At 36.5% G+C, this 21,808-nt stretch overlaps 1 protein-coding gene across 3 annotated transcripts in view; it reads left to right on the top strand.

Annotated features, from left to right (window-relative positions):
- Positions 1-18,913, top strand: part of LOC127436522 (potassium voltage-gated channel subfamily C member 2-like) — a 53,996-nt gene extending 35,083 nt beyond the window's left edge. The window contains exons 2-5 of one of the 3 annotated variants that reach the window (XM_051690777.1): positions 4,197-5,127; positions 11,083-11,253; positions 16,393-16,485; positions 18,391-18,516. In XM_051690777.1, the coding sequence (XP_051546737.1) occupies positions 4,197-5,127; positions 11,083-11,253; positions 16,393-16,454 (1,164 nt within the window). In that variant the 3' untranslated portion in view covers positions 16,455-16,485; positions 18,391-18,516. Of the gene's footprint in view, positions 1-4,196; positions 5,128-6,449; positions 6,501-11,082; positions 11,254-16,392; positions 16,486-18,390 lie in introns of those variants that run through there. The other 2 variants (XM_051690776.1, XM_051690778.1) reach the window with 2 other exon arrangements.
- The last annotated feature ends 2,895 nt before the right edge of the window (positions 18,914-21,808 follow it).

Raw genomic sequence — 21,808 nt, 5'->3', positions numbered from 1 at the left:
ATCCTGCTCGGTTGACTTTTCACATTTTTTAGTGACTGCTATTGCCTTTAGCAGTGTATTCATTTGACAGAATTTTCATTTTGGGAGGAACTATCCCATTAAGACATTTATATGCCGTTTTCCACATGCCAGTCCAAAAGCTTGAGAAATGAGTATAATAACTTCTGTAACATAACGGAGTAATTTTAGTTATTCTGTAATACCAGAGTGTGTTATGTTTGTCATTGAATGGCGGCCCGTGGCTCTTGTTTTGATTTGTGCTTTCAGAATAAGTGTGTCAACATTAAGGTGATGTGTTGACAGACAGGGCTTTAGTGCTGTTGTGTGGGCTGAATGCAGCTGCTATGAAGTCTGACTCATTCATTTGCCATCCTTTATTGACATAAAATATAACACAGTGATGACCAGCCAAGGCACTGAAAGACTATGCTGTTTGTTTAGATGTCTTTCACATTATCTTTGCAACAGTGTTGAGGAGTAACAAACTAGCCTAACTGCATTCGTTAGTAGCGTGATTGCAAGCGACTTTTTTTCTGAGTAGCGTGTAGTGTGACAAAACTTATTGGATTACTGTTGTGTTGTCTGAAGCAATTATCAAATGCATTTTTATAAAATAATCCCTCTGTCTGTCATATGAAGCATTGGAACGTTTCATTTTAGTGAATCTGTTCATTCTGGTCATTTATTTAAATGAACTGGTTAAAAAGATTTACTGATTTGCAACATTTTACTATTTATTTATTTTTTGGTGCTTTAAACAAAATTATGTTTTTACAATAATTGTACTAAATATTATATAATATTTAAAATTAAAATTGTGACTTTTGGTGGTATTTTGTATAAACTGTGTATTTAGAGGACATTTTGTGTTTTAAGTGTAAACTTTGTGTATTTGTCTGGTGTTTAGTGTAAATTCTGTGTATTTAGTGTACATTCTGTGTATTTAGTGTACATTTTGTGTATTTGTCTGTTGGTGGTATTTAATGTAAATTCTATATTTAGTGTACATTTTGTGTTTGTCTGTTTGTGTTTAGTGTAAATTCTGTATATTTGTCTGGCGGTATTTAGTGTAAATTCTGTGTATTTAGTGTACATTTTGTGTATTTGTCTGTTGGTGGTATTTAGTGTAAATTCTGTGTATTTAGTGTACAATTTGTGTATTTGTCTGTTGGTGGTATTTAGTGTAAATTCTGTGTATTTAGTGTACAATTTGTGTATTTGTCTGTTGGTGGTATTTAGTGTACAATTTGTGTATTTGTCTGTTGGCGGTATTTAGTGTAAATTCTGTGTATTTAGTGTACATTTTGTGTATTTGTCTGTTGGTGGTATTTAGTGTAAATTCTGTATATTTAGTGTACAATTTGTGTATTTGTCTGTTGGTGGTATTTAGTGTAAATTCTGTGTATTTAGTGTACAATTTGTGTATTTGTCTGTTGGTGGTATTTAGTGTACAATTTGTGTATTTGTCTGTTGGCGGTATTTAGTGTAAATTCTGTGTATTTAGTGTACATTCTGTGTATTTGTCTGTTGGTGGTATTTAGTGTAAATTCTGTGTATTTGTCTGTTGGTGGTATTTAGTGTAAATTTTGTGTATTTAGTGTACATTGTGTATTTGTCTGTTGGCGGTATTTAGTGTAAATTCTGTGTATTTGTCTGTTGGTGGTATTTAGTGTAAATTCTGTATTTGTCTGTTGGTGGTATTTAGTGTAAATTCTGTGTATTTGTCTGTTGGTGGTATTTAGTGTAAATTCTGTGTATTTAGTGTACATTGTGTATTTGTCTGTTGGCGGTATTTAGTGTAAATTCTGTGTATTTGTCTGTTGGTGGTATTTAGTGTAAATTCTGTGTATTTAGTGTACATTTGTGTATTTGTCTGTTGGTGGTATTTAGTGTAAATTCTATGTATTTAGTGTAAATTCTGTGTATTTGTCTGTTGGTGGTATTTAGTGTACATTCTGTGTATTTAGTGTAAATTCTGTGTATTTGTCTGTTGGCGGTATTTAGTGTACATTCTGTGTATTTAGTGTACATTCTATGTATTTAGTGTAAATTCTGTGTATTTGTCTGTTGGTGTTTAGTGTATATTTGTCTGGCGGTATTTAGTGTAATTTTTTTTATTAGTGCAAATGTTTTGCATTTATTGTACATCTGGTGTATTTGTCTTTTGGCAGTATTTAGTTTTTTTGTGTTTGTCTGGTGTTATTTAGTGTAAATTCGGTGTATTTAGTGTTAATTCTGTGTATTTAGTATTTAATTTTGTGTTTGTCTGGCGGTATTTTGAGTCATTTTTTTATTTCGTGTACATTTTGTGCATTTATCTGGCAGTATTTAGTGTACATTTTTTGTATTTGTATGTTGGCAGTATTTAGTGTAATCTTTTATTTAGTGTACATTTTGTGAATTTGTCTGTTGGTGTTTCGTGTAAATTCTGTGTATCTAGTGCACAATTTATGGATTTGTCTGTTAGAGGCATTTAGTGAATAAAGTATGTGTATTTAGAGTAAATTTGGGAATTTAGTGTTTAATTGTGTATTTGTCTGGCCGTATTTAGTGTAAAAAATTTAATTAGTGTAAATATTGTGCATTTAGTGTACATCTGGTGTATTTGTACATCTGGAGTTTAGTGAATAAATTCTGTGTATTTAGTGTAATTTCTGTGTATTTAGAGTAAATTTTGTGGATTTGTCTGTTGGCAGTATTTAGTGTTAATTCTGTGTATTTGGAGTAAATTCAGTATATTCAGTATAAATTCTGTGTATTTAGAGTAAAATTTTGTGGATTTGTCTGTTGCCGGTGTTTAGTGTTATGGCGGGGTGAGCAAGAGACAGACAGGGTGTGGCGTCAGGCCTCGGAGAGGCATTTTTTTATTTTTTTTTCCCTTTTTCTCCCAATTTGGAATGCTCAATTCCTAATGTGCTTTTAAGTCCTCGTGGTCGCGTATTGATTCGCCTCAATCCGGGTGGCGGAGCATGAATCCCAGTTGCCTCCGCATCTGAGACCGTCAACCCACGCATCTTATCACGTGGCTTGTTGAGCATGTTGCCACGGAGACATAGCGCGTGTGGAGGCTTCACGCCATCCACCGCGGCAACCACGCTCAACTCACCACGCGCCCCACCGAGAACGAACCACATTATAGCGACCACGAGGAGGTTACCCCATGTGACTCTACCCTCCCTAGCAACCGGGCCAAGTTGGTTGCTTAGGAGACCTGGCTGAGTCACTCAGCACACCCTGGGATTCGAACTAGCGAGCTAGCGAACTCCAGGGGTGGTAGCCAGCGTATTTTACCACTGAGCTACCCAGGCCCCCCTCGGAGAGACATTTATTGAACACAATAATAAACATAAATGTCCAAAAGAGGGAATAAAAGTGTCTATGGAGAAGTAGTGTCCAAATAAAATGGGAATCTGCCGTCCTTGCGGTGAAACAGGGCTTTGTGAAGGATGGGGAGTGTCCAAAGGATGGTCCAGGAATCAGCGGGATCCTCCTTTGGTTCTGGGGCGCGAGGGGCGGTGACTTCTGGTTGGCCTGTCCTCCCTAAGGGAGTGTGAGAGGAACACAGCATGGCATCCTTGCCCATTGGCCATGACGCGTGCTCCAATTCTGAGGTTGCGGTTCCGGCGTGCATCTACTTCGGCCGGTACCCTCCCCACTCAGCTCCTGATGTTCTGTGGTATTTTGTGTAAATTTTGTGCATTTGTCAGTTGATGGTTAGTGTAAATAAATCTAAGCTGCTGTTCAGTGCTGTCACCCAAACTGAGATCCTCATTTTTTTGTGCCAGATACTCAAATAGCTTCAATATATTTAGCAAGCCACTTTTTTATTGGTAGTTTGCTGTGTAGCTAACTACTTTCTCAAAAGGGTAGCTTGACTGTAGTTAAACTACTTGAGTAGCTTGTTGCTAGAGTTTCAAAGTAGCTTATCTATCACTTCTTGGCAAAGTGAATAAGCTTTCACTGAGATATTCAACATTTTCACTTCACTGTGTCCATGAAAACACTGCTGTTTTAGGACTCGACAAATAAAAACAAATACAAATGGACATTTGAATTACAGTTTGAATGCTTGCAGGCTACAAATAGTTGCTAATGGATGCTGTCCCCTTTCAAACTAAACTAGTGGACCTTTTAAATATAGTGTCTGTGCAAGGCATTGTGTGAAACTGCACTGTTTTCTTTCTTTCTCTTTCCAGTTTATTGCATTCGCCTCTTTGTTCTTCATCCTGGTTTCCATCACAACCTTCTGCCTGGAGACCCACGAGGCCTTTAACACCATCATCAACAAAACGGACGTCTTTCGGAACGACAGTTTCACAGATCTGAGCCAGCAGTACGAGATCGAAACGGATCCAGCGCTCACCTACGTTGAGGGAGTTTGCGTTCTCTGGTTCACCTTCGAGTTCCTGGTGCGCGTAACGTTCAGTCCCGACAAGTTGGAGTTTGTGAAAAGCGTCTTGAACATCATTGACTTTGTGGCAATTCTTCCTTTCTACTTGGAGGTGGGCTTGAGCGGACTCTCCTCCAAAGCGGCAAAAGATGTTTTGGGGTTCTTGCGTGTGGTACGGTTTGTGCGTATTTTGAGGATCTTCAAGCTGACACGTCACTTTGTGGGCCTACGAGTGCTAGGACACACTCTGCGTGCCAGCACCAATGAATTTCTACTACTCATCATCTTCCTCGCTTTGGGAGTCCTCATCTTCGCCACCATGATCTACTACGCCGAGCGGATCGGGGCCAGTCCTAACGACCCGACGGCCAGCCACCACACCATGTTCAAGAACATCCCCATTGGCTTCTGGTGGGCAGTGGTCACCATGACGACTTTGGGTTATGGAGACATGTACCCTCAGACATGGTCTGGCATGTTGGTTGGTGCGCTGTGCGCCCTCGCGGGCGTGCTGACGATAGCCATGCCAGTGCCGGTCATTGTGAATAACTTTGGCATGTATTACTCATTAGCCATGGCCAAACAGAAGCTTCCCAAGAAGAGAAAGAAACACATCCCACAGGCTGTGCAGACAGGATCCCCATCATACTGCAAAACTGACCTCAGTACAGCCTGTAACAGCACGCAGGGAGAACTGTGCCTGGGCCAGAGCAGAGGACTGGAGCGTCATCGCTCAGGTGAGAATCAAAAAGATTTTTTTTTTTTTTTCACTAACTTTGAAAAGTGTGCTTTGTGACATTATTTTCATGACAATTAAGCACGTTATCCCCAAATTCTCATTACTGGATTGCAAAAATATCATTGTCAGTAAGACTGTATAATTAGGTCTGGGCAATATGGCTAGAAAAAATCTCCACTTTTTTTAGCCTATTGACAATATTCAATATGCACCGATCAGCCATAACATTAAAACCACCTGCCTAATATTGTGTAGGTCCCCCATGTGCTGCCAAAACAGTGCCAACCCGCATCTCAGAATATCATTCAGAGATGGTCTTCTCACCACAATTGTACAGAGTGGTTATCTGAGTTACCGTAGACTTTGTCAGTTCTAACCAGTCTGGCCATTCTCTGTTGACCTCTCTCATCAACAAGACATTTTAAACCAGAGAACTGCCGCTCACTGGATGTTTTTGGTTTTTGGCACCTTTCTAGTAAATTCTAGAGATACTGAATTATTATTGTGGGATTCAGTCAAGTTGAATATCATTATAATGATACGTAATTATTATAATTTTGAGGATTAAAGTTATGCAAAAAAAATATAATCACTATTATATCATTAATATATTATATCTAGCCCAGCCCTAATTATTATGCAAAATAATAATAATGATGATTATAATAATAATAATTATTAAATAATAATAATAATAATTCTTATTATTATTGTTATAATTAAATAATAATAATTTTTTATTATTATTATTATTATTATTATTTTTATTTAAACTGTAAATGATTTATATATTGTGGTATTTGTTTTGCTGCCTTTAATGCTGTAATTTTTTCTATAATACTAATATTACAATAATGAGAGAGAAATTAGAATTACAAATGCGAATAATTCATAAAAAGAACTAGTAAAACAGGTAGGCATGTGCTTAACTTATTATATTGTCACATAATTTCTTATTTTGTTTTCTCATGATTTTGCAGTGAAATGTGTCCTGGACTTTATATTTTCGTGAGATTCACCCATAAACACTGTAGCACAGAACATTGTTTGATTAAGGGGAGTGACATATCAACTTCTGTCTCAACCAATAGCTTGATTTTGGGGCAGGGCTACCTGTTTGTCCTAACAATGGTGGTCAGGGTTGGTTGGAAGGGGTGGTAGGAGTGTTTGAGAAACCTATTTGGAAGCAGTCATTATTTCTACAATTGCTAATTTCATGTTAGTGTCAAAAAGTGATTCACCCAAGAACTGAAAGCTGTGCTATCTATTCCATTCAATTAGGAAAAGCGTGGGTTATGTGAGTTTTTTTTTTTCCTACAGGGTAAAAGCTGATGGCATTTGAGAAATTCCTCAGAGAGCTGAGAATAGGGGAGGGCACAGATCTAGCACAGCTCGCTTGCTGTTCGCCTGTTGCCACGGAGATAAGGGTGTGATGCATTCAGGAGCATTCAAACCTTGAAGATGGAGCGGATGCCAGTGGAATATATCAGTCTGACATAATCTTGTGTAGAGACTACAGTGAGAATATGAAACTGCAGTTGATTTGAGTAAAGGTAGCCTTTATTAGATGTATTAGACGTCAGTGTCTAGAGTGTAGGGATGACTACTATTTTTGGTAATTTTGGGCAAGAGGTGGAGCGAGTTCCATCTGTGCTATTCTTTTTTTATTTATTTATTTATTTGTATTTTATTTTTATTTATTTTTTTTGCCTTTTTGTCCCATTTTTTTGGAATGGCCAATAGGCTTTAATTACATCACATCTGTGAACCATGAATGCACCTTTTTCCACATTTCCTGGTTTGGAACGCGGAAATAAAGCATAGCGAGATAAACTTCTACAGCAGTGAATGGGAGACCATAGCAAATATAATTTTTGCATTTGCATTTTCTCTAAAAGAAAAAAAATCAGCAAGTGGTGGACTGAAGAAAGAAAGATGATGAGTTTACTCTGTATTTTAAACCCTATCGCACCTGTAGTTTATTTGTTATTGCTGTAATTATTACTGGGTAAATAAATACAAAGTATAATGTTATAAATGAACACAAAATAATAAATAATACAGTTTGCAGGATTTATGCTTATAACGCAGAAATGCATCATCACTGTTGCTCAATTTGAGCATTCGATTTGACAAAAATATGTGCGGTGCAAGATGATGTCATCAATATTTTTGGTACATTTATTTCTGCTTAAGGTACATTTTTGGGACACTTGCAAATAGTTACTCGACTTCAATTAGTGTGAAATCATTTAAAGTAAAAAAAAGTCCAGTCATGCAATGATTGTGTTTTCATGGTTGATTATTGCTGTCATTAGCCATTCAAAATGTTGTTTACTATGAACAGAAAGTACTGTGACAGTTAATACATTTAGTTATTAAGAAAATTGCAAACATGCTCATGTAAATACATATTTTATAAAAGAGTTAGTTCACCCATGACAACATGAGGTTGAATAAAGCCCCCTGCACACTTCCTACTAAATCGAAGAAAGAATGTGAGCGATGCCATTAAGAACAAAATCAGGCCAAAACGAAGGTATTTTTGAGGTCGTTTTGGTGGTTTGTAACAGCTTGCCAGGGCGAACTTTCAGGAAAACCATTGGTCCATGTCATCGGTAGGTGTGACCTGGAACTCCACCTACTTTGAGGCTGACAACGAATTCCCGTTCAGTCAGTTAAGAACAGTCATGAGCGAGCTGGTGCAAATTTACCTACATCTGTACAATCATTCGCATAGACATTTTCCAAGACCATGTCATGCAATTTTTTTATTGCTTAAATTGTCTACAAATGGAATCAAATCTGCTCAAATAATCTTAAGTGCCCATTCACTCATGTGTCATCTGCAGCCAAAAGCCATTCACACATCTGCCCAAACTAAAATATGCCTGTAATCATCATTCTTTTGTCTGTATTCTACCCATTAACACTCCTTTATACAGCCATCTTTGCAGTAGTATCAGTGTCATCATAAATTACAAAAACAGACTGTAATTGGTGCATATTATGGCCTCGGATAGCATTTTAGCACATTAGCGCCATGAATCCAAAAGGTAAACATTACAAATTACACATTATCTACTGCATATATATTACTTTAAATCATCATCGAGAAGTTAAAACAGCTTCTTTACTGATGCATGAAGTCATTGATAACACATTTTAATGTCGTATTACTTGATGTTTTATATGTAGTCTCTTACATGTAGTCTTAAATGCTCCTCTAAACGCCTCCCACTGCAGTGTGGCCGTTGTCTGAATGTTCACAAACAGTATGTTGTTGCTCGGCTATTTCGAACTTGTTTTTGGCTCTGAACAAAGAACGAAGAATCACTTCACAAGTGTGCTAGGGCCTTAATCGATGACTGAATTTCAAGGTGAACTAATGATGATATTTTGCTGTATGCTTTTGGGAAATGAGCTCAAACCCTTAAGGATGGAAAGCATTAAAGCAGACAATGATAAATCACAAACATTCCTAGATACAAAAATGTCTTTAAGATCACACACACAAGGGAACTCACACAGTCCCAACACAGCTGTTCTTTCGAGCTTTCCTTCTCACTCCCTCTCACACACACACACACACACCTCCAGCTCACACGGCGGTTTTGATGACTCATTCTATCGACCTAATTTCCATCCTATTTTGGTCCTCAGATTGACCTCTCACCTCTTGTCTCTAGCTGGGCTGTGGCCTAAATAAGGCCGGCGGTAGATTTATTTGTGTGGCAGGACAGCTTTTCGTTATTTACATTTGAGAGTGATGAAGAAACATGGAGTAATGTAATGAATAAAGCTGAAATCCAGATGAGGAAGAACTTGGGGAAAAAAGGAAATCAAAGTTTAGTTGTTTACAGTTGCTGAGCAGCGTTGCAACTTGCCGCATTAATAAAGAATTCAATTGATGTCCAGTTACAGTCGTGTGTTTATCAGCAATTTTAGAAAAATTAATCATCATATATCTGAATTAAAAGTTGTTTTTTTTGACTCTTTTGAGTCTATTGATTTACATTCAAGTGTTATACCATATAATGTGAGGCTGTTTTGCACTGATGCCATATTTGTCAATTATTTGTTATAAATTATCTTATATTTTGATTTGAATTCATCAAGCTCCAATTAAAAAGAGAAAATAGTGAAATGAGTTGATGAACCTTTAATTTGTACAGCATTTAGTTAATCTGATCATCCAAAGATAGACATTACCTCTTTATTTATTGGGTGTTATTCATCTTTGGGCACTTTCATGGCCCAGGTGTTTAATTTATTTAAAATGAGCAGATTTCAGCTTTATATATATATATATATATATATATATATATATATATATATATATATATATATATATATATATATATATATATATGAAGGTCACATTAAAACTGAATTGGAAACTTTTTACCAGGCCTTGATCATTTATTTTTGGTACTTTTCAAACATCTTTTATGTATAGATTTTAATGTTTTAATCTTGTCCCAGAAACAAACTTTTAATATTAAACTATAAACATACACTTAAAATTATGATCATCTAAACAAAGAGTGAAATAAACAAAACATATCAATGTTTATTGTGTGAAAATGTTTTCTATCAGTTTTTCAAAAACTATGTCTGTCCCTCATTTGTGATATAATTTCCCCCACACCAAACAATTTTTTACCTATACAGGATTTTGTGAGGTTGTGGTGGGTGGACCTCGGACCCTCTCGGGGGGTCCGGGGGCATGCTCCCCCGTAAGAAAACTTTATACATTTTAAAGTTAAATGCATCCAATCCTGTGCATTTTGAGTGCAAAATTAAGAGGCTAGATCTATGAAGAACTTTGTGTTCTTGTAAACAATTTTGTGCTCTATTAGTAATTTAATCAAACACATTAAGCCATCAAAGAAATGAAGCAAAATTGGTTTCCTGTGTTGAACTTGCTCCTCAGATGCTGAATTAGTTATGTTGTCAGAGCCGCTGGTTATAACGTAAACGTTAGATAATTGCTTCCTCTGTGTGTGTGTGTGTGTGTGTGTGTGTGTGTGTGTGTGTGTGTGTGTGTTTGAGCATGCACGTGTACTGCAGGGGGGCCACCACAGTCTAGGTAATTAATGGGAAATACTGTACTTGTTAATCAAGTGCACAAAAGGGTCAGTGAAAAACATGCATGAGATGAAAATGAGATTTGTTTGAAAAAAGAAAAACAAATTAATCGAGGTTAATATCACTTGAGCAAAGTGTTTTAATGGGCATCATTTCTAATCAAGCTGTAATTTTGCCAAATTATGCAAAAAGTGTGAAAATATTTAATTCTGTGTATTTAGTATACATAAAATGCTAGAACTGAAATTAGCCTCAGCAAGACAAAGTAGTTGGCCATTTTATTTAAAAAAAAAAAAAAAAAAAAAAGGTCACATGTAATTTCCATCAGCGTCATTTCCAGCACAGAATTTACAGAATTTGAGATGTGCTGGAAATGACACTGTGTGTTCATGCATCACAGGAAAAGTCATGTAAATTCCCAGCACACCGTTGGACATTGTTAGTAGGCAAATTAACCTGTTAACCTTTGCCCCTTGTTTTGACCACAAGCCTGAAAATACAAACTCTATTTTTTGAAAGAAGACACATGAAAGTTGGTTGTCCAAAAGTCAGAATTAATAAGTCATGAGGAAAAATAGTTAGAAAAGCGCAATTCTTTTGTAAACCGATCATTACATTTTTTTTCCATAATATATTTATATGAAATAAAACAAGAGAGTGTCAAAAGTATTTCAAGGAGAATTTTCTTTCTAGAAATCTGCAGTGCTAAGTGGCCGAAATGGAAGAAACACCCATATATGATTTTTGTTTTATATGTCTCAAAATGCCTATGTGTAGCTACTACTGTAAGATAATGGTCACACCACCCCAAGACCTATATAACAAGATGATGTTTTTCACACACTCTCTTCTTCCTCCCCAGTGTTGTCAGGAGACTGCAGCGCAGGAAGTGACATCACAATGTCTCCAGAGGAACGGATACCCATGCGTCATTCTAGCATGCGTGAACAAGACCGTCATACTGAAGGGACGTGCTTCCTGTTGGCCGCCAGCGATTATACTTGCACAGCAGACTCAGCTATGCGTAAAACAGGTATATTGTTCTCGGCCAATCAGAGCCCTCCATTCTGCATAAACATCCAATCAGATCCCCTAATGACCATTCCAGTGCCTAAACGACAAGTCGCACTTTCTAAAACTCGAACCTCATCTCATTAATTCATTCAAAACAAAGACAAGCTAAGCTACGCTACGGTAAAGTATACTGTCGTAACTGTTAGCCCAGCGAATATCATCATCTTCCATTGACATCAGCATTCACTTCTGGATGGAAATGAAGACAACTTTAACTGTTCAGAAGATTTTAATGAGATTATATTTTATATTTGTGATTATTAGTTGCAAAGGACTTCATGCTAGTCTGTTATTCTCTAAACTAAAGACCTAAAGACCAAACTCTATCCACAAACCATGAATACTTAACCAGTTTGACCTCATGACAAGACAGATGTTAGCGCCTGTGGCCACATGTCTGTACGGTTTGAGACACACATGCTAGGCTAATAACCCTCCTGGGAGACTAAATGTGGTCCCGCTCAGTGGCACTAGGGGTCGTGTTTGCTCTGTCACTGCCGGATGTCCCCTCACCACAGCCAGCACTAAAAGGCATAGAAGGTCAACACTAGCTAAAACACGCTTATTGGTCTTTCACATGCTAATCTATGACTTTTCCAATGAAAATGTCACACTAAATTAGGGCTTGGCGATATGACAACATGCTGTATATCATGGCGACAATATAAAGTGTCAATCGATAGAGATTTTGCTATATTGTGTATATCACGATATTTAAATGTCCAGTGGCTTATCTATCAGTGGACAGTCTTTCAAAAAGACATGAATAAAATTTTGGCGGCCGCCCAACCAAATTCAATGACATTCATCTTGTGTTCGGCGCTTCGTAAGCACTTATTATGCTTCTCATCTGACACACTCATCTGTGTTTCACGTGAGTGTTGCGTGCGCTATCTCAGTGCGCACGAGTCAAGGTTCCCGATATTTACAAGAGAGCACAGAGCAGGATCACTCGCACGCACTCAATCATTTCGTACCTGAGAAAAACATCTCCACAGAACGGGATGACTCCCAAACAAGTCAAGAAAATGAAGAGGAGCTTCATATTAAAACAGGTGCAACATCTGTGGTGTAGGCTCACAAAAGCCAACACAGAGCAGAAAAATATAATATGCAAATTGTTGCGCGATGATAATCATTCGTAATACAAGCAATTTGTTTCCTCCTCAAAATGAAGCATGCAAAAGAATATTATGAAAGGCAAAAGATGTGCTCCGCATTAATTCAGTCATCAAGTGTTTGTTTGGATTTTTTATGCGTTATTTTCTTTGTTGCATTGATTTGGGAAGATCTTGAGTTTCTTGAGGAAAATAATAATAATAATAATAATAATAATGGTCAACAACATACAGTATGTGACTGAAATGTGGCATAATGTGAAATGTAGCATTATGTTAAGAATGATTTAAAAGCCAAGTTGGGTTTTTTGGTTTTTATTTTGAATTTAGTTTTTATTTTTTTTTACTTTGACCATTGTCAAGTTCCAAATAAAGAGAAAGTTACATAAGAGGAAGTATTTGAAACTTTTTTTTTGTAAAAAAAAAACAAAAACAAAAACCTTTTGTACAGTTTTAGTTGCTATTTCCATCCAGTCTGGCCTTTTGTAAAATATCTTGATATATTTTTTCAATATCATCATCATCATCATCATCATCATGATTAGAGCTGTTGTGGTTTAGTTTCTTAAGATAGAAGTTATCATAGATAATTTGTTTAAAATATTAAAATGCCCTCTTTTTATATTGATCATTGTGTTTGCAAAGTGATATTACAACTTGAGCAATTTGATTCAGTTACACAAAAAATGTGTTCAGTGATCAAAATGTCAAGAAAACCCTTTCTAGATTTTTCTTTTTAACTGTTAAATGAAGTACAGCTAGATAAACCCATGTAAACCTTTATTATAAATGTTTTAGACATGTTTAAAAACTGTTTTTAAATCTTTCACATTCTGATTGCTGGACACTAGTGAATGTGATATTGTCTGATAGACTACAGTATATGTGCGCATGGTAATTGTAGCGCTCTGCCTCAGCTCGCCTGTCTTGGCTAACACCCCTGTGGTTGTGTCCCTGAGACGTTTTTCTGTGTTTTGTGTTGTCTTTGTGCTCTCAATCCCAGAAGCTTAAACAACATAGCGGGTTTGGCGGGTAACACTCCGCATCTCTCTCCAGTGACGTCGCCCTGTTCGATACACCGCTCCCGTTCCCCAATCCCATCAATCCCCTGAGGCCACGCCCACTTATTCATATAGCCAAATGTACTGTAAAGACCCACCTATAGTGGGTGGGGTTATACTTTAACCTCTTCCCTGTCAATTTAGCGATTACTATACACATTTACTATATAAATGTGCTTCCTTATGTGTCCATGTTCTAGTGTGATTATTAAACTGGTTGCATTTTAATGAGATAAATACGTTTACTTATAATTAGTTTGCATGTGTTGCATTCTTCAAATGTGAGCGCTTGTGAATATGTGGAGCCAGATGTGTGCTCATGCGAATTGCTCGTACATTTTAGAGCTTTTTGGCTCATTTATGGAAAACGCCATCATGAGCATCGCGCACTCTGTTTGCAGTGGATGACAGTGAGCAGAGCGCTAATTAACTTTGTTGCACGAGACACATACAAACTACATATTTAGTTAAAAAGCAGCCTTTTGCAGTTTAATAAGCACATTGGGTCACATAGCGACCTGCTTTTCCGGAAGTGAGAAGCTACCCTCAAAAACACACAGAAATGAAAAGGGCCTCACTCCAAAATAAAAGCTTCCGCCAAAATAAAAGCCCCATTTAAATGGAAAAAAGTATGATACAAATATATCACTACTGTATAGTTGTGTAGTATTCACTGTAATACTACTACTAATAATAATAGTAATAATAAATAAATAGTAAATGTATAATATTTAAGCAATATCTCACATCTGTGATGCTCTGTTTTTCAGCATTTTATTTGACAAAAACTCAACAATTTTGTATTTTGGATTGTTCTATGAAGTTCTGTATAAAAGCACTTCTCTTGATAAAAATAATAGAATATTATGTTAAAATTAAATGTTCGGTTTTCATTAGACTCAAGTTTCAATTAATTCATGTATTCAGACACCATTTTGGTGATAAAAATTTTAAATAAACTGTTGATATGGAATTAAAAAAAAAAAAAAAAAAAACAGTATCGGCGAGTGCCAAAAAGGAAGTGTCGGTACTTGTTCTCAAAAAAATGGTATCGGGACACACATACATATATATATATATATATATATATATATGTATATGTATGTATGTGTGTGTGTGTGTGTGTGTGTGTGTGTGTGTGTGTGCAGAGTGAAATAAGACATTTTATAATAAGAAACAAAGGGTTATAATTCCGTGAGTGCGCAAAGATCATGAGCTACATCAGTGGAGATATTTTTGAGAGTGCGCTTATTCTAAGCGCAATTTTCTTGCTAGTGCAAGTGGCCGTGAGTGTGAGTGTTTGCGCTATCTGTGGGTGTATGCATGCAAACTATGTGTGTATTGTGTGTTAATGAAGTGGCACAAAGCGCAATTTGCTATTTTCCTGAGAAATAGGTCACTGGCTAAAACGTTTCATGAGCAGGTATATTTTCAGCGCAAAGTCTAAACTCAGTTCCTGCATTTGCAGTTTGGAGATTCCACCAGCAGGTGGTGATAAAGTTCATGTTCAAACTCTGAAAATATAGCGGAACATCAAATTATGTCCCTGACAATCACTGTTGTAGCTGTTTTATGAAACAAGAATTTATTAGATTTGTGTCAAATATCTATAGGTCATGGTTTATTTTTCAATTATTATTATAATTATTATTATTGTGTTTATATTTACAATTGCATTTATGATCTAATTTGTACTAGTAATTTTCCACCTGTTGTCTTAGAGTAATTTTTAAGTCACTGCAAGATTTTTTAGTCCTCCAAGGAGTTGGAGAAAGTAAATCGTTTGGATTTGATATGATTTTTTTACCACTTAGTTATTTAGATTATATTTTTGTTTTGTTTGAAGTGTAATTCGAATTTAGACAATTGTTTGGCTACCTTTTTTTTTTTCTGTGTTTCAATAAATAAATTATAAAATGCGTGCCGATACAATCACTGTTAATACTAGCCATGATTTGTGTGTCAGTAGATAAAAGATTAATAATACTTAAATTCTCTTTAATTTAACGAAACGTACATGCAAATCCTGACGAGAATCACATTTTCTATGCTTCTATAAGGAGCATGTCACTGTCATAGTAACACTGTACAGTATTTCTATTCTTCGAATTCACTACATTCAGTCCATTTCCACTACCAACTTCTTATAAATGTGCTGTCTTTGTTTATATCGTTGGTGTTTGACAAGGAATGGCTATATAATAGGATGCAGACGGTGCAATAACCGAAGAAGAACCTCAGGATTAAACAGCACTTTGTGCATGAAATTTCGCCAAACCCACTTGCTCGAAAATTGCACAAAAATATGAAAACTTCTTGGCCAGGCCCACTGACCTTGCACTGATGACTTAAAGCATAGTGCAGCGCTTGGAGCAAGCCCTCTTAAAATAGGGCCCATCATGTGGATTTCTCATATTCTGTGTAAATGAGTCGCTCTTACGCATAATTGCCTCCTAGTGCCCAGCATAAAGACTTTGGACTGGGTCCCTGGAGTATGAAGCACTCTAAATAGACAGAAAACATACTCGAGGAGAGTAGAGGTAGCTAACATGAGGTATATTTGGCATGTGCTTCCAAATACAAGACAAGTTTGAGCTGATGTGTCTGTACACTGTCTGGTTGAATTTAATTGTTTGTCTGTTTGTTTGCTGTATAAATGTGCATGTTTTTGGGGCTACGTGTTTATTTTTGATGGACCTGCTGTGTTGCTACCTCACTGTTCATGTGTGCATGGGCCCATCTGTCTCCACCTGCAACTACAAATCAAAGGATTGTGTGTGCATTGTGGAGAACACGTGTGCATTCGTGGAGAACACGCGAACTGCCCACTTTTGTTTGATGCATGGCTTTCGTCTGCTTCCACCCTTTTCTCTTGGCACATACTGAAACAGCATCATGACACTGGTTGTATACACACAGATAACTGCTCAGAGGTTTTGTTCACGGGGTTCAGCCGAGCAGAGGGGAACGTTCTGTCTTAAGGGGAGGGGACGGCCCACACGAGACTTACAGGTAATGCTCTCGTGCTGTGTGATGTCGCTGGGGAGAGAGAATGACTCTGATTGGCCAAAATTATTTGAGTTTGTTCAATCCGTAATCAGCGTTAGTTAATTCTTAAGCACGATTCAGACATTTTTTTCAAAGTCAACATGAAATGCCATTCGCATTTTACTTTCATTATGTGACACATTTTTAGAATAAAACAGGATGTTTGAGAAAACATAAACAGCAGGTCTTAGTTTTATCTGTTGGGAATTGATTGTATCCTGAAAAGTGGATATTATATACCAGAATGGAGCAAAGGAAGACCAGGAACACACATTAAGAAATTTAATAGGGTCAATTTTAATTTCATGTTGACTTTTAACTCACTCTGTTGTACATAAATACGTCATACATTTCTATTCATGCTTGAAGACATGCTCTGAGCTGAGACAATGCATCATTCATTATTAACTATACAGACAAACAACTCACCTGAGTCATTCATCTGCATCCTCTGTACACTTTTAACTGTGCAATACATTGTATATCAGTGTTATAAACTGTACTGTATGTTTTAATAGAGATACATCTCAGATTTTTGTCCTAAGCATCATGTGAGTGAATCTGGAAACAGGGGAGGTTGCTAAGCAACTGGTGTAGGGAGATTTTTGTCACGCATCCTTGGCATAAACTTCATTTACCACTTTGCGTCCACACCCTGCACTGTATGTTACCTGAAATGTTTCACATTGATAAAGAGCACTGTATGTTTAATTGTGAAATGCTATTTCTTCACTGTGCATGTCTTGTACGTTTGGTTGTAAATGTATGAATAGAAGGTAGAAATATCTATATTACATGACTGAGAGATGTACATTTAGAGAAGTATGAAGTTAGGGTGAATCTCACTGAGAAACATTGGCAAAATCAAAAGAAAAATGTTTGCATAAAGAAAATAAAGATTTTTATTTATTTTTTTTTATTATTTTTTATTTTTTTTGCAATATTATTTTTATGACAATTAAGCACATTTCCCCCTAATTTTCATTACTGCAATGGAAAAATATCTCATTTGCATTATATCTCATTAAAATTAAATCACAAGTATTTCATATTTATAAAATGAAATAAAATCTTTTGTCCAGAAAGGATGATTCTGACACAATTATAAAAAAATTTAATAAAATCAGCAAAGGCAGTACAACAAATATTACCATGGTGTATGTTTATAAATGAGAAATTTTAATAACTGTGTATATATATATATATATATATATATATACTATATATATATATATATATATATATATATACCTTTATTTTTTGCAGCATTACAGTGATGAGAATGGGGGGGGGGTTTAATGGTATAATCTTATGTGCAATATTACTTATTTTTTAGGGTGGGAGGTGTGTTAAATCCCCTAAATTTCAAGACTGTTTTCTGAAAAAAAAAAAAATTATAATTACTGTAAAACAGTAATGAAAACCACCCGGACACAATTATTATTATTATTATTATTTTATATATAAGATCAGCCTAAATTAGATAACTGTATTACAATAGTACTTTACAAATGTGATTTTCAATTTAAATATTACATTATATATTTTTTGCATTACATTAGGCATTACATTAGGAGGGAAAATAATAATTGACATGAAAGTCTTAAAATAGCCTTTCTTTTATGCAATATATATATATATATATATATATGTGTGTGTGTGTGTGTGTGTATATATATATATATATATATATAAAATATAATTATTTACTTGGGTGGGAGGGGTGTTAAATTGGACGTTTCTCTATGGTTTTCGAGAGATTACCCTGTTAACCGATGTTCTTTTTTGTCTGTAAATATTTTTTCAAAAGCTGTTGTGTGATTTCAGTGTTTCACAATACTGATGCACAGGATGTTATTGCATTCGCAGTTACTGTGTCACCGCTGGCTGACGTACAGTTTATATCGGCCAGAGACGGCGAAGGCGGGGCCAGCAGAGACTCGGATGGATTTGATGAATTGGATTGGACAGTGTGGAACAGAATAAGCCTGTGATAGGACAGTTCTGAAAGTGGACGCTCTTATGGACATCTCGTTTGATCGGACTGCTCACGGCCTTTGGAACTTTCCGTTTATTCCGTATGGAAGAGGACTAAAGCCAGGAGCCAGAAAAAAAAAAAATCTCTCTATGGATAGTGAAATGTTTCCTGCTTAAAATTGAAGTCGGCTCTCCATTTAAATGTTGCATCTGTATAAAGAATGCACACATCCCACCTGTGGCTTCCCCTCTGTGTCAGGTAGCAACACCCCCTCGAACCCCTTTCCAAGGCCTCTGTTGTTGCAATAAGTGTATTAATGATGTGTAGAGGCACAAAGTGTTTTAAAATGAAGTATTAGTGTATCAACTATACTGAACTACAGAGTAGAGAGAGAGTAAACAATGCTAAGTTTAATAAATGTGACATTCAGTCAATCATGCTTTTATTTCCTTTAGTATCTCTGATGGATTCATTGCCGTCTGTGCGTTGTGTGTGTGGATGAGTGTATATTTGGGGATGTTGATTTGAAATGGTACATTTTAAGACCTCATGAATGATTTAAGGTTTTCTTTCCTGTGTTGATGTACTCTCATTTTGATTTCGTGGGGTCTTTAAATGTGTGGGTAACATTTTATAATAAGGTTTCATTTGTTAACATTAGTTAACAACATTAGTTAACGTGAACTTGCAATAAACAACACTTTTACAGCGTTTATCTTGGTTAACGTTAATTTCAAAATATACTAACACATTTTTTCAATCAAAAGTTGTGCTGTTGAAGTCAGAAGTTTACATACACTTTGTTAGTATTTGGTAGCATTGCCTTTAAATTGTTTAACTTGGGACAAACGTTTTGGGTATCCTTCCACAAGCTTCTCACAATAAGTTGCTGGAATTTTGTCCCATTCCTCCAGACAGAACTGGTGTAACTGAGTCAGGTTTGTAGGCCTCGTTGCTCGCACACGCTTTTTCAGTTCTGCCCACAAAGTTTCTATCGGATTGAGGTCAGGTCTTTGTGATGGCCACTCCAATACCTTGACTTTGTTGTCCTTAAGCCATTTTGCCACAACTTTGGAGGTATGCTTGGGGTCATTGTCCATCTGGAAGACCCATTTGCGACCGAGCTTTAACTTCCTGGCTGATGTCTTGAGATGTTGCTTCAATATATCCACATAATTTTCCTTCCTCATGATGCCATCTATTTTGTGAAGTGCACCAGTCCCTCCTGCAGCAAAGCACCCCCACAACATGATGCTGCCACCCCCATGCTTCACGGTTGGGATGGTGTTCTTCGGCTTGCAAGCATCACCCTTTTTCCTCCAAACATAACGATGGTCATTATGGCCAAACAGTTCAATTTTTGTTTCATCAGACCAGAGGACATTTCTCCAAAAAGTAAGATCTTTGTCCCCATGTGCACTTACAAACTGTAGTCTGGCTTTTATATGGCAGTTCTGGAGCAGTGGCTTCTTCCTTGCTGAAGAGCCTTTCAGGTTATGTCGATATAGGACTCGTTTTACTGTGGATATAGATACTTGTTTCCTCCAGCATCTTCACAAGGTCCTTTGCTGTTGTTCTGGGATTGATTTGCACTTTTCGCTCCAGACTACGTTCATCTCTAGGAGACAGAATGCGTCTCCTTCCTGAGTGGTATGATGGCTGCATGGTCCCATGGTGTTTATACTTGCGTACTATTGTTTGTACAGATGAACGTGGTACCTTCAGGCATTTGGAAATTGCTCCCAAGAATGAACCAGACTTGTGGAGGTCTTGGCTGATTTCTTTTGATTTTTCCCATGATGTCAAGCAAAGAGGCACTGAGTTTGAAGGTAGGCCTTAAAATACATCCACAGGTACACCTCCAATTCAGTACACCTCCTATCAGAAGCTAATTGTCTAAAGGCTTGACATAATATTCTGGAATTTTCCAAGCTGCTTAAAGGCGCAGTTAAGTTAGTGTATGTAAACTTCTGACCCACTGGAATTGTGATATAGTCAATTAAAAGTGAAACAATCTGTCTGGAACAATTGTTGGAAAAATTACTCATGTCATGCACAAAGTAGATGTCCTAAACGACTTGCCAAAACTATAGTTTGTTAACATGAAATCTGTGGAGTGGTTAAAAAATGAGTTTAACTAAGTGTATGTAAACTTCTGACTTCAACTGTATATGTTAACATTAGTTAATGCACTATGAACTAACATGAACTAAGATTGAGCAATTGAATTTTTATTAACTAACGTTAACAAAGATTAACAAATGCTGCTAGTTGTTAGTTGTTAGTTCATGATACCTAATGCATTAACTAATGTTAACGAATGAAACCTTATTGTAAAGTGTTAACGATGTGTGTTGCTTTTTACTGTTCTCTCTCTCTCATCCCCGTTTCCTGGAATATCTGCCTAGTGCAACAATCAGATGTGATGTGCAATAACGATGTAAAACAAAAGCTGCACCGATTCACACTGTGATTTGAGTTCAGTGCATGACAGATGCGCAGCAGAGCTTCGCAGAACAAACCCGTGCTGCAGCTCTGCTCTGCTGACACGTTCGCTCTAATTAGAAATTTTCTGTACCTTCAGCCATGGAGAGATTAGAGCGTGTGTGTCGTGTGTGTGTGTGTGTGTGTGTGTGTGTGTGTGTGTGTGTGTGCGCGCGTATCTCTCAAAACCTGTCAACACATGACTGGGTCATATTTCACCCCAAAATCAATTTTGTTTTTTATTATTTTGCATGAAGAAAATGAAGGTCCTAGGAAATGAATGGCCATATTTTAGGACCATTAAGTATTTTTGCATATGATACTGTTTTCAAAACAAATAAGTAGAGATTGACGGATAAAATTGGGTGTACCAATATTTAAGATTTTTTGCTTTACCAGTTATCGTATTTTTATTAATAATGGTGATTTAATTATATTATCACAACATGCCTTAACAACTGGACTCCGTGATTGCTGAGATGTATTTACAGTTTTCAATTTCCTTATAATGTTTGATTATTTCAGTTAACTAGTCAGCTATCATAGAGCCTTTTAAGCAATCCCGTAAAAGGATAGTTCACCCAAAAATTTAAAATCATCGTTTACTCACCCTCATGCCATCCCAGATGTACAGTATATGACTTTCTTCAGCAGAAAGAAAGTCATATACAAAAGAAAAATATCTCAGCTCAGTATGTCCTTAACATGCAAGTGGATGTGATCAGACTTTTGAAGCTCCAAAAAGCACATAAAGGCAGCAAAAAAGTAATCCATAATACTCCAATGGTTAAATCCATGTCTTCAGAAGTGATATGATAGGTGTGA

This window comes from Myxocyprinus asiaticus, chromosome 47 (assembly GCF_019703515.2).
Source record: "Myxocyprinus asiaticus isolate MX2 ecotype Aquarium Trade chromosome 47, UBuf_Myxa_2, whole genome shotgun sequence".
NCBI lineage: Eukaryota > Metazoa > Chordata > Actinopteri > Cypriniformes > Catostomidae > Myxocyprinus > Myxocyprinus asiaticus.
This window is presented reverse-complemented; position numbering and strand designations above follow the sequence as displayed.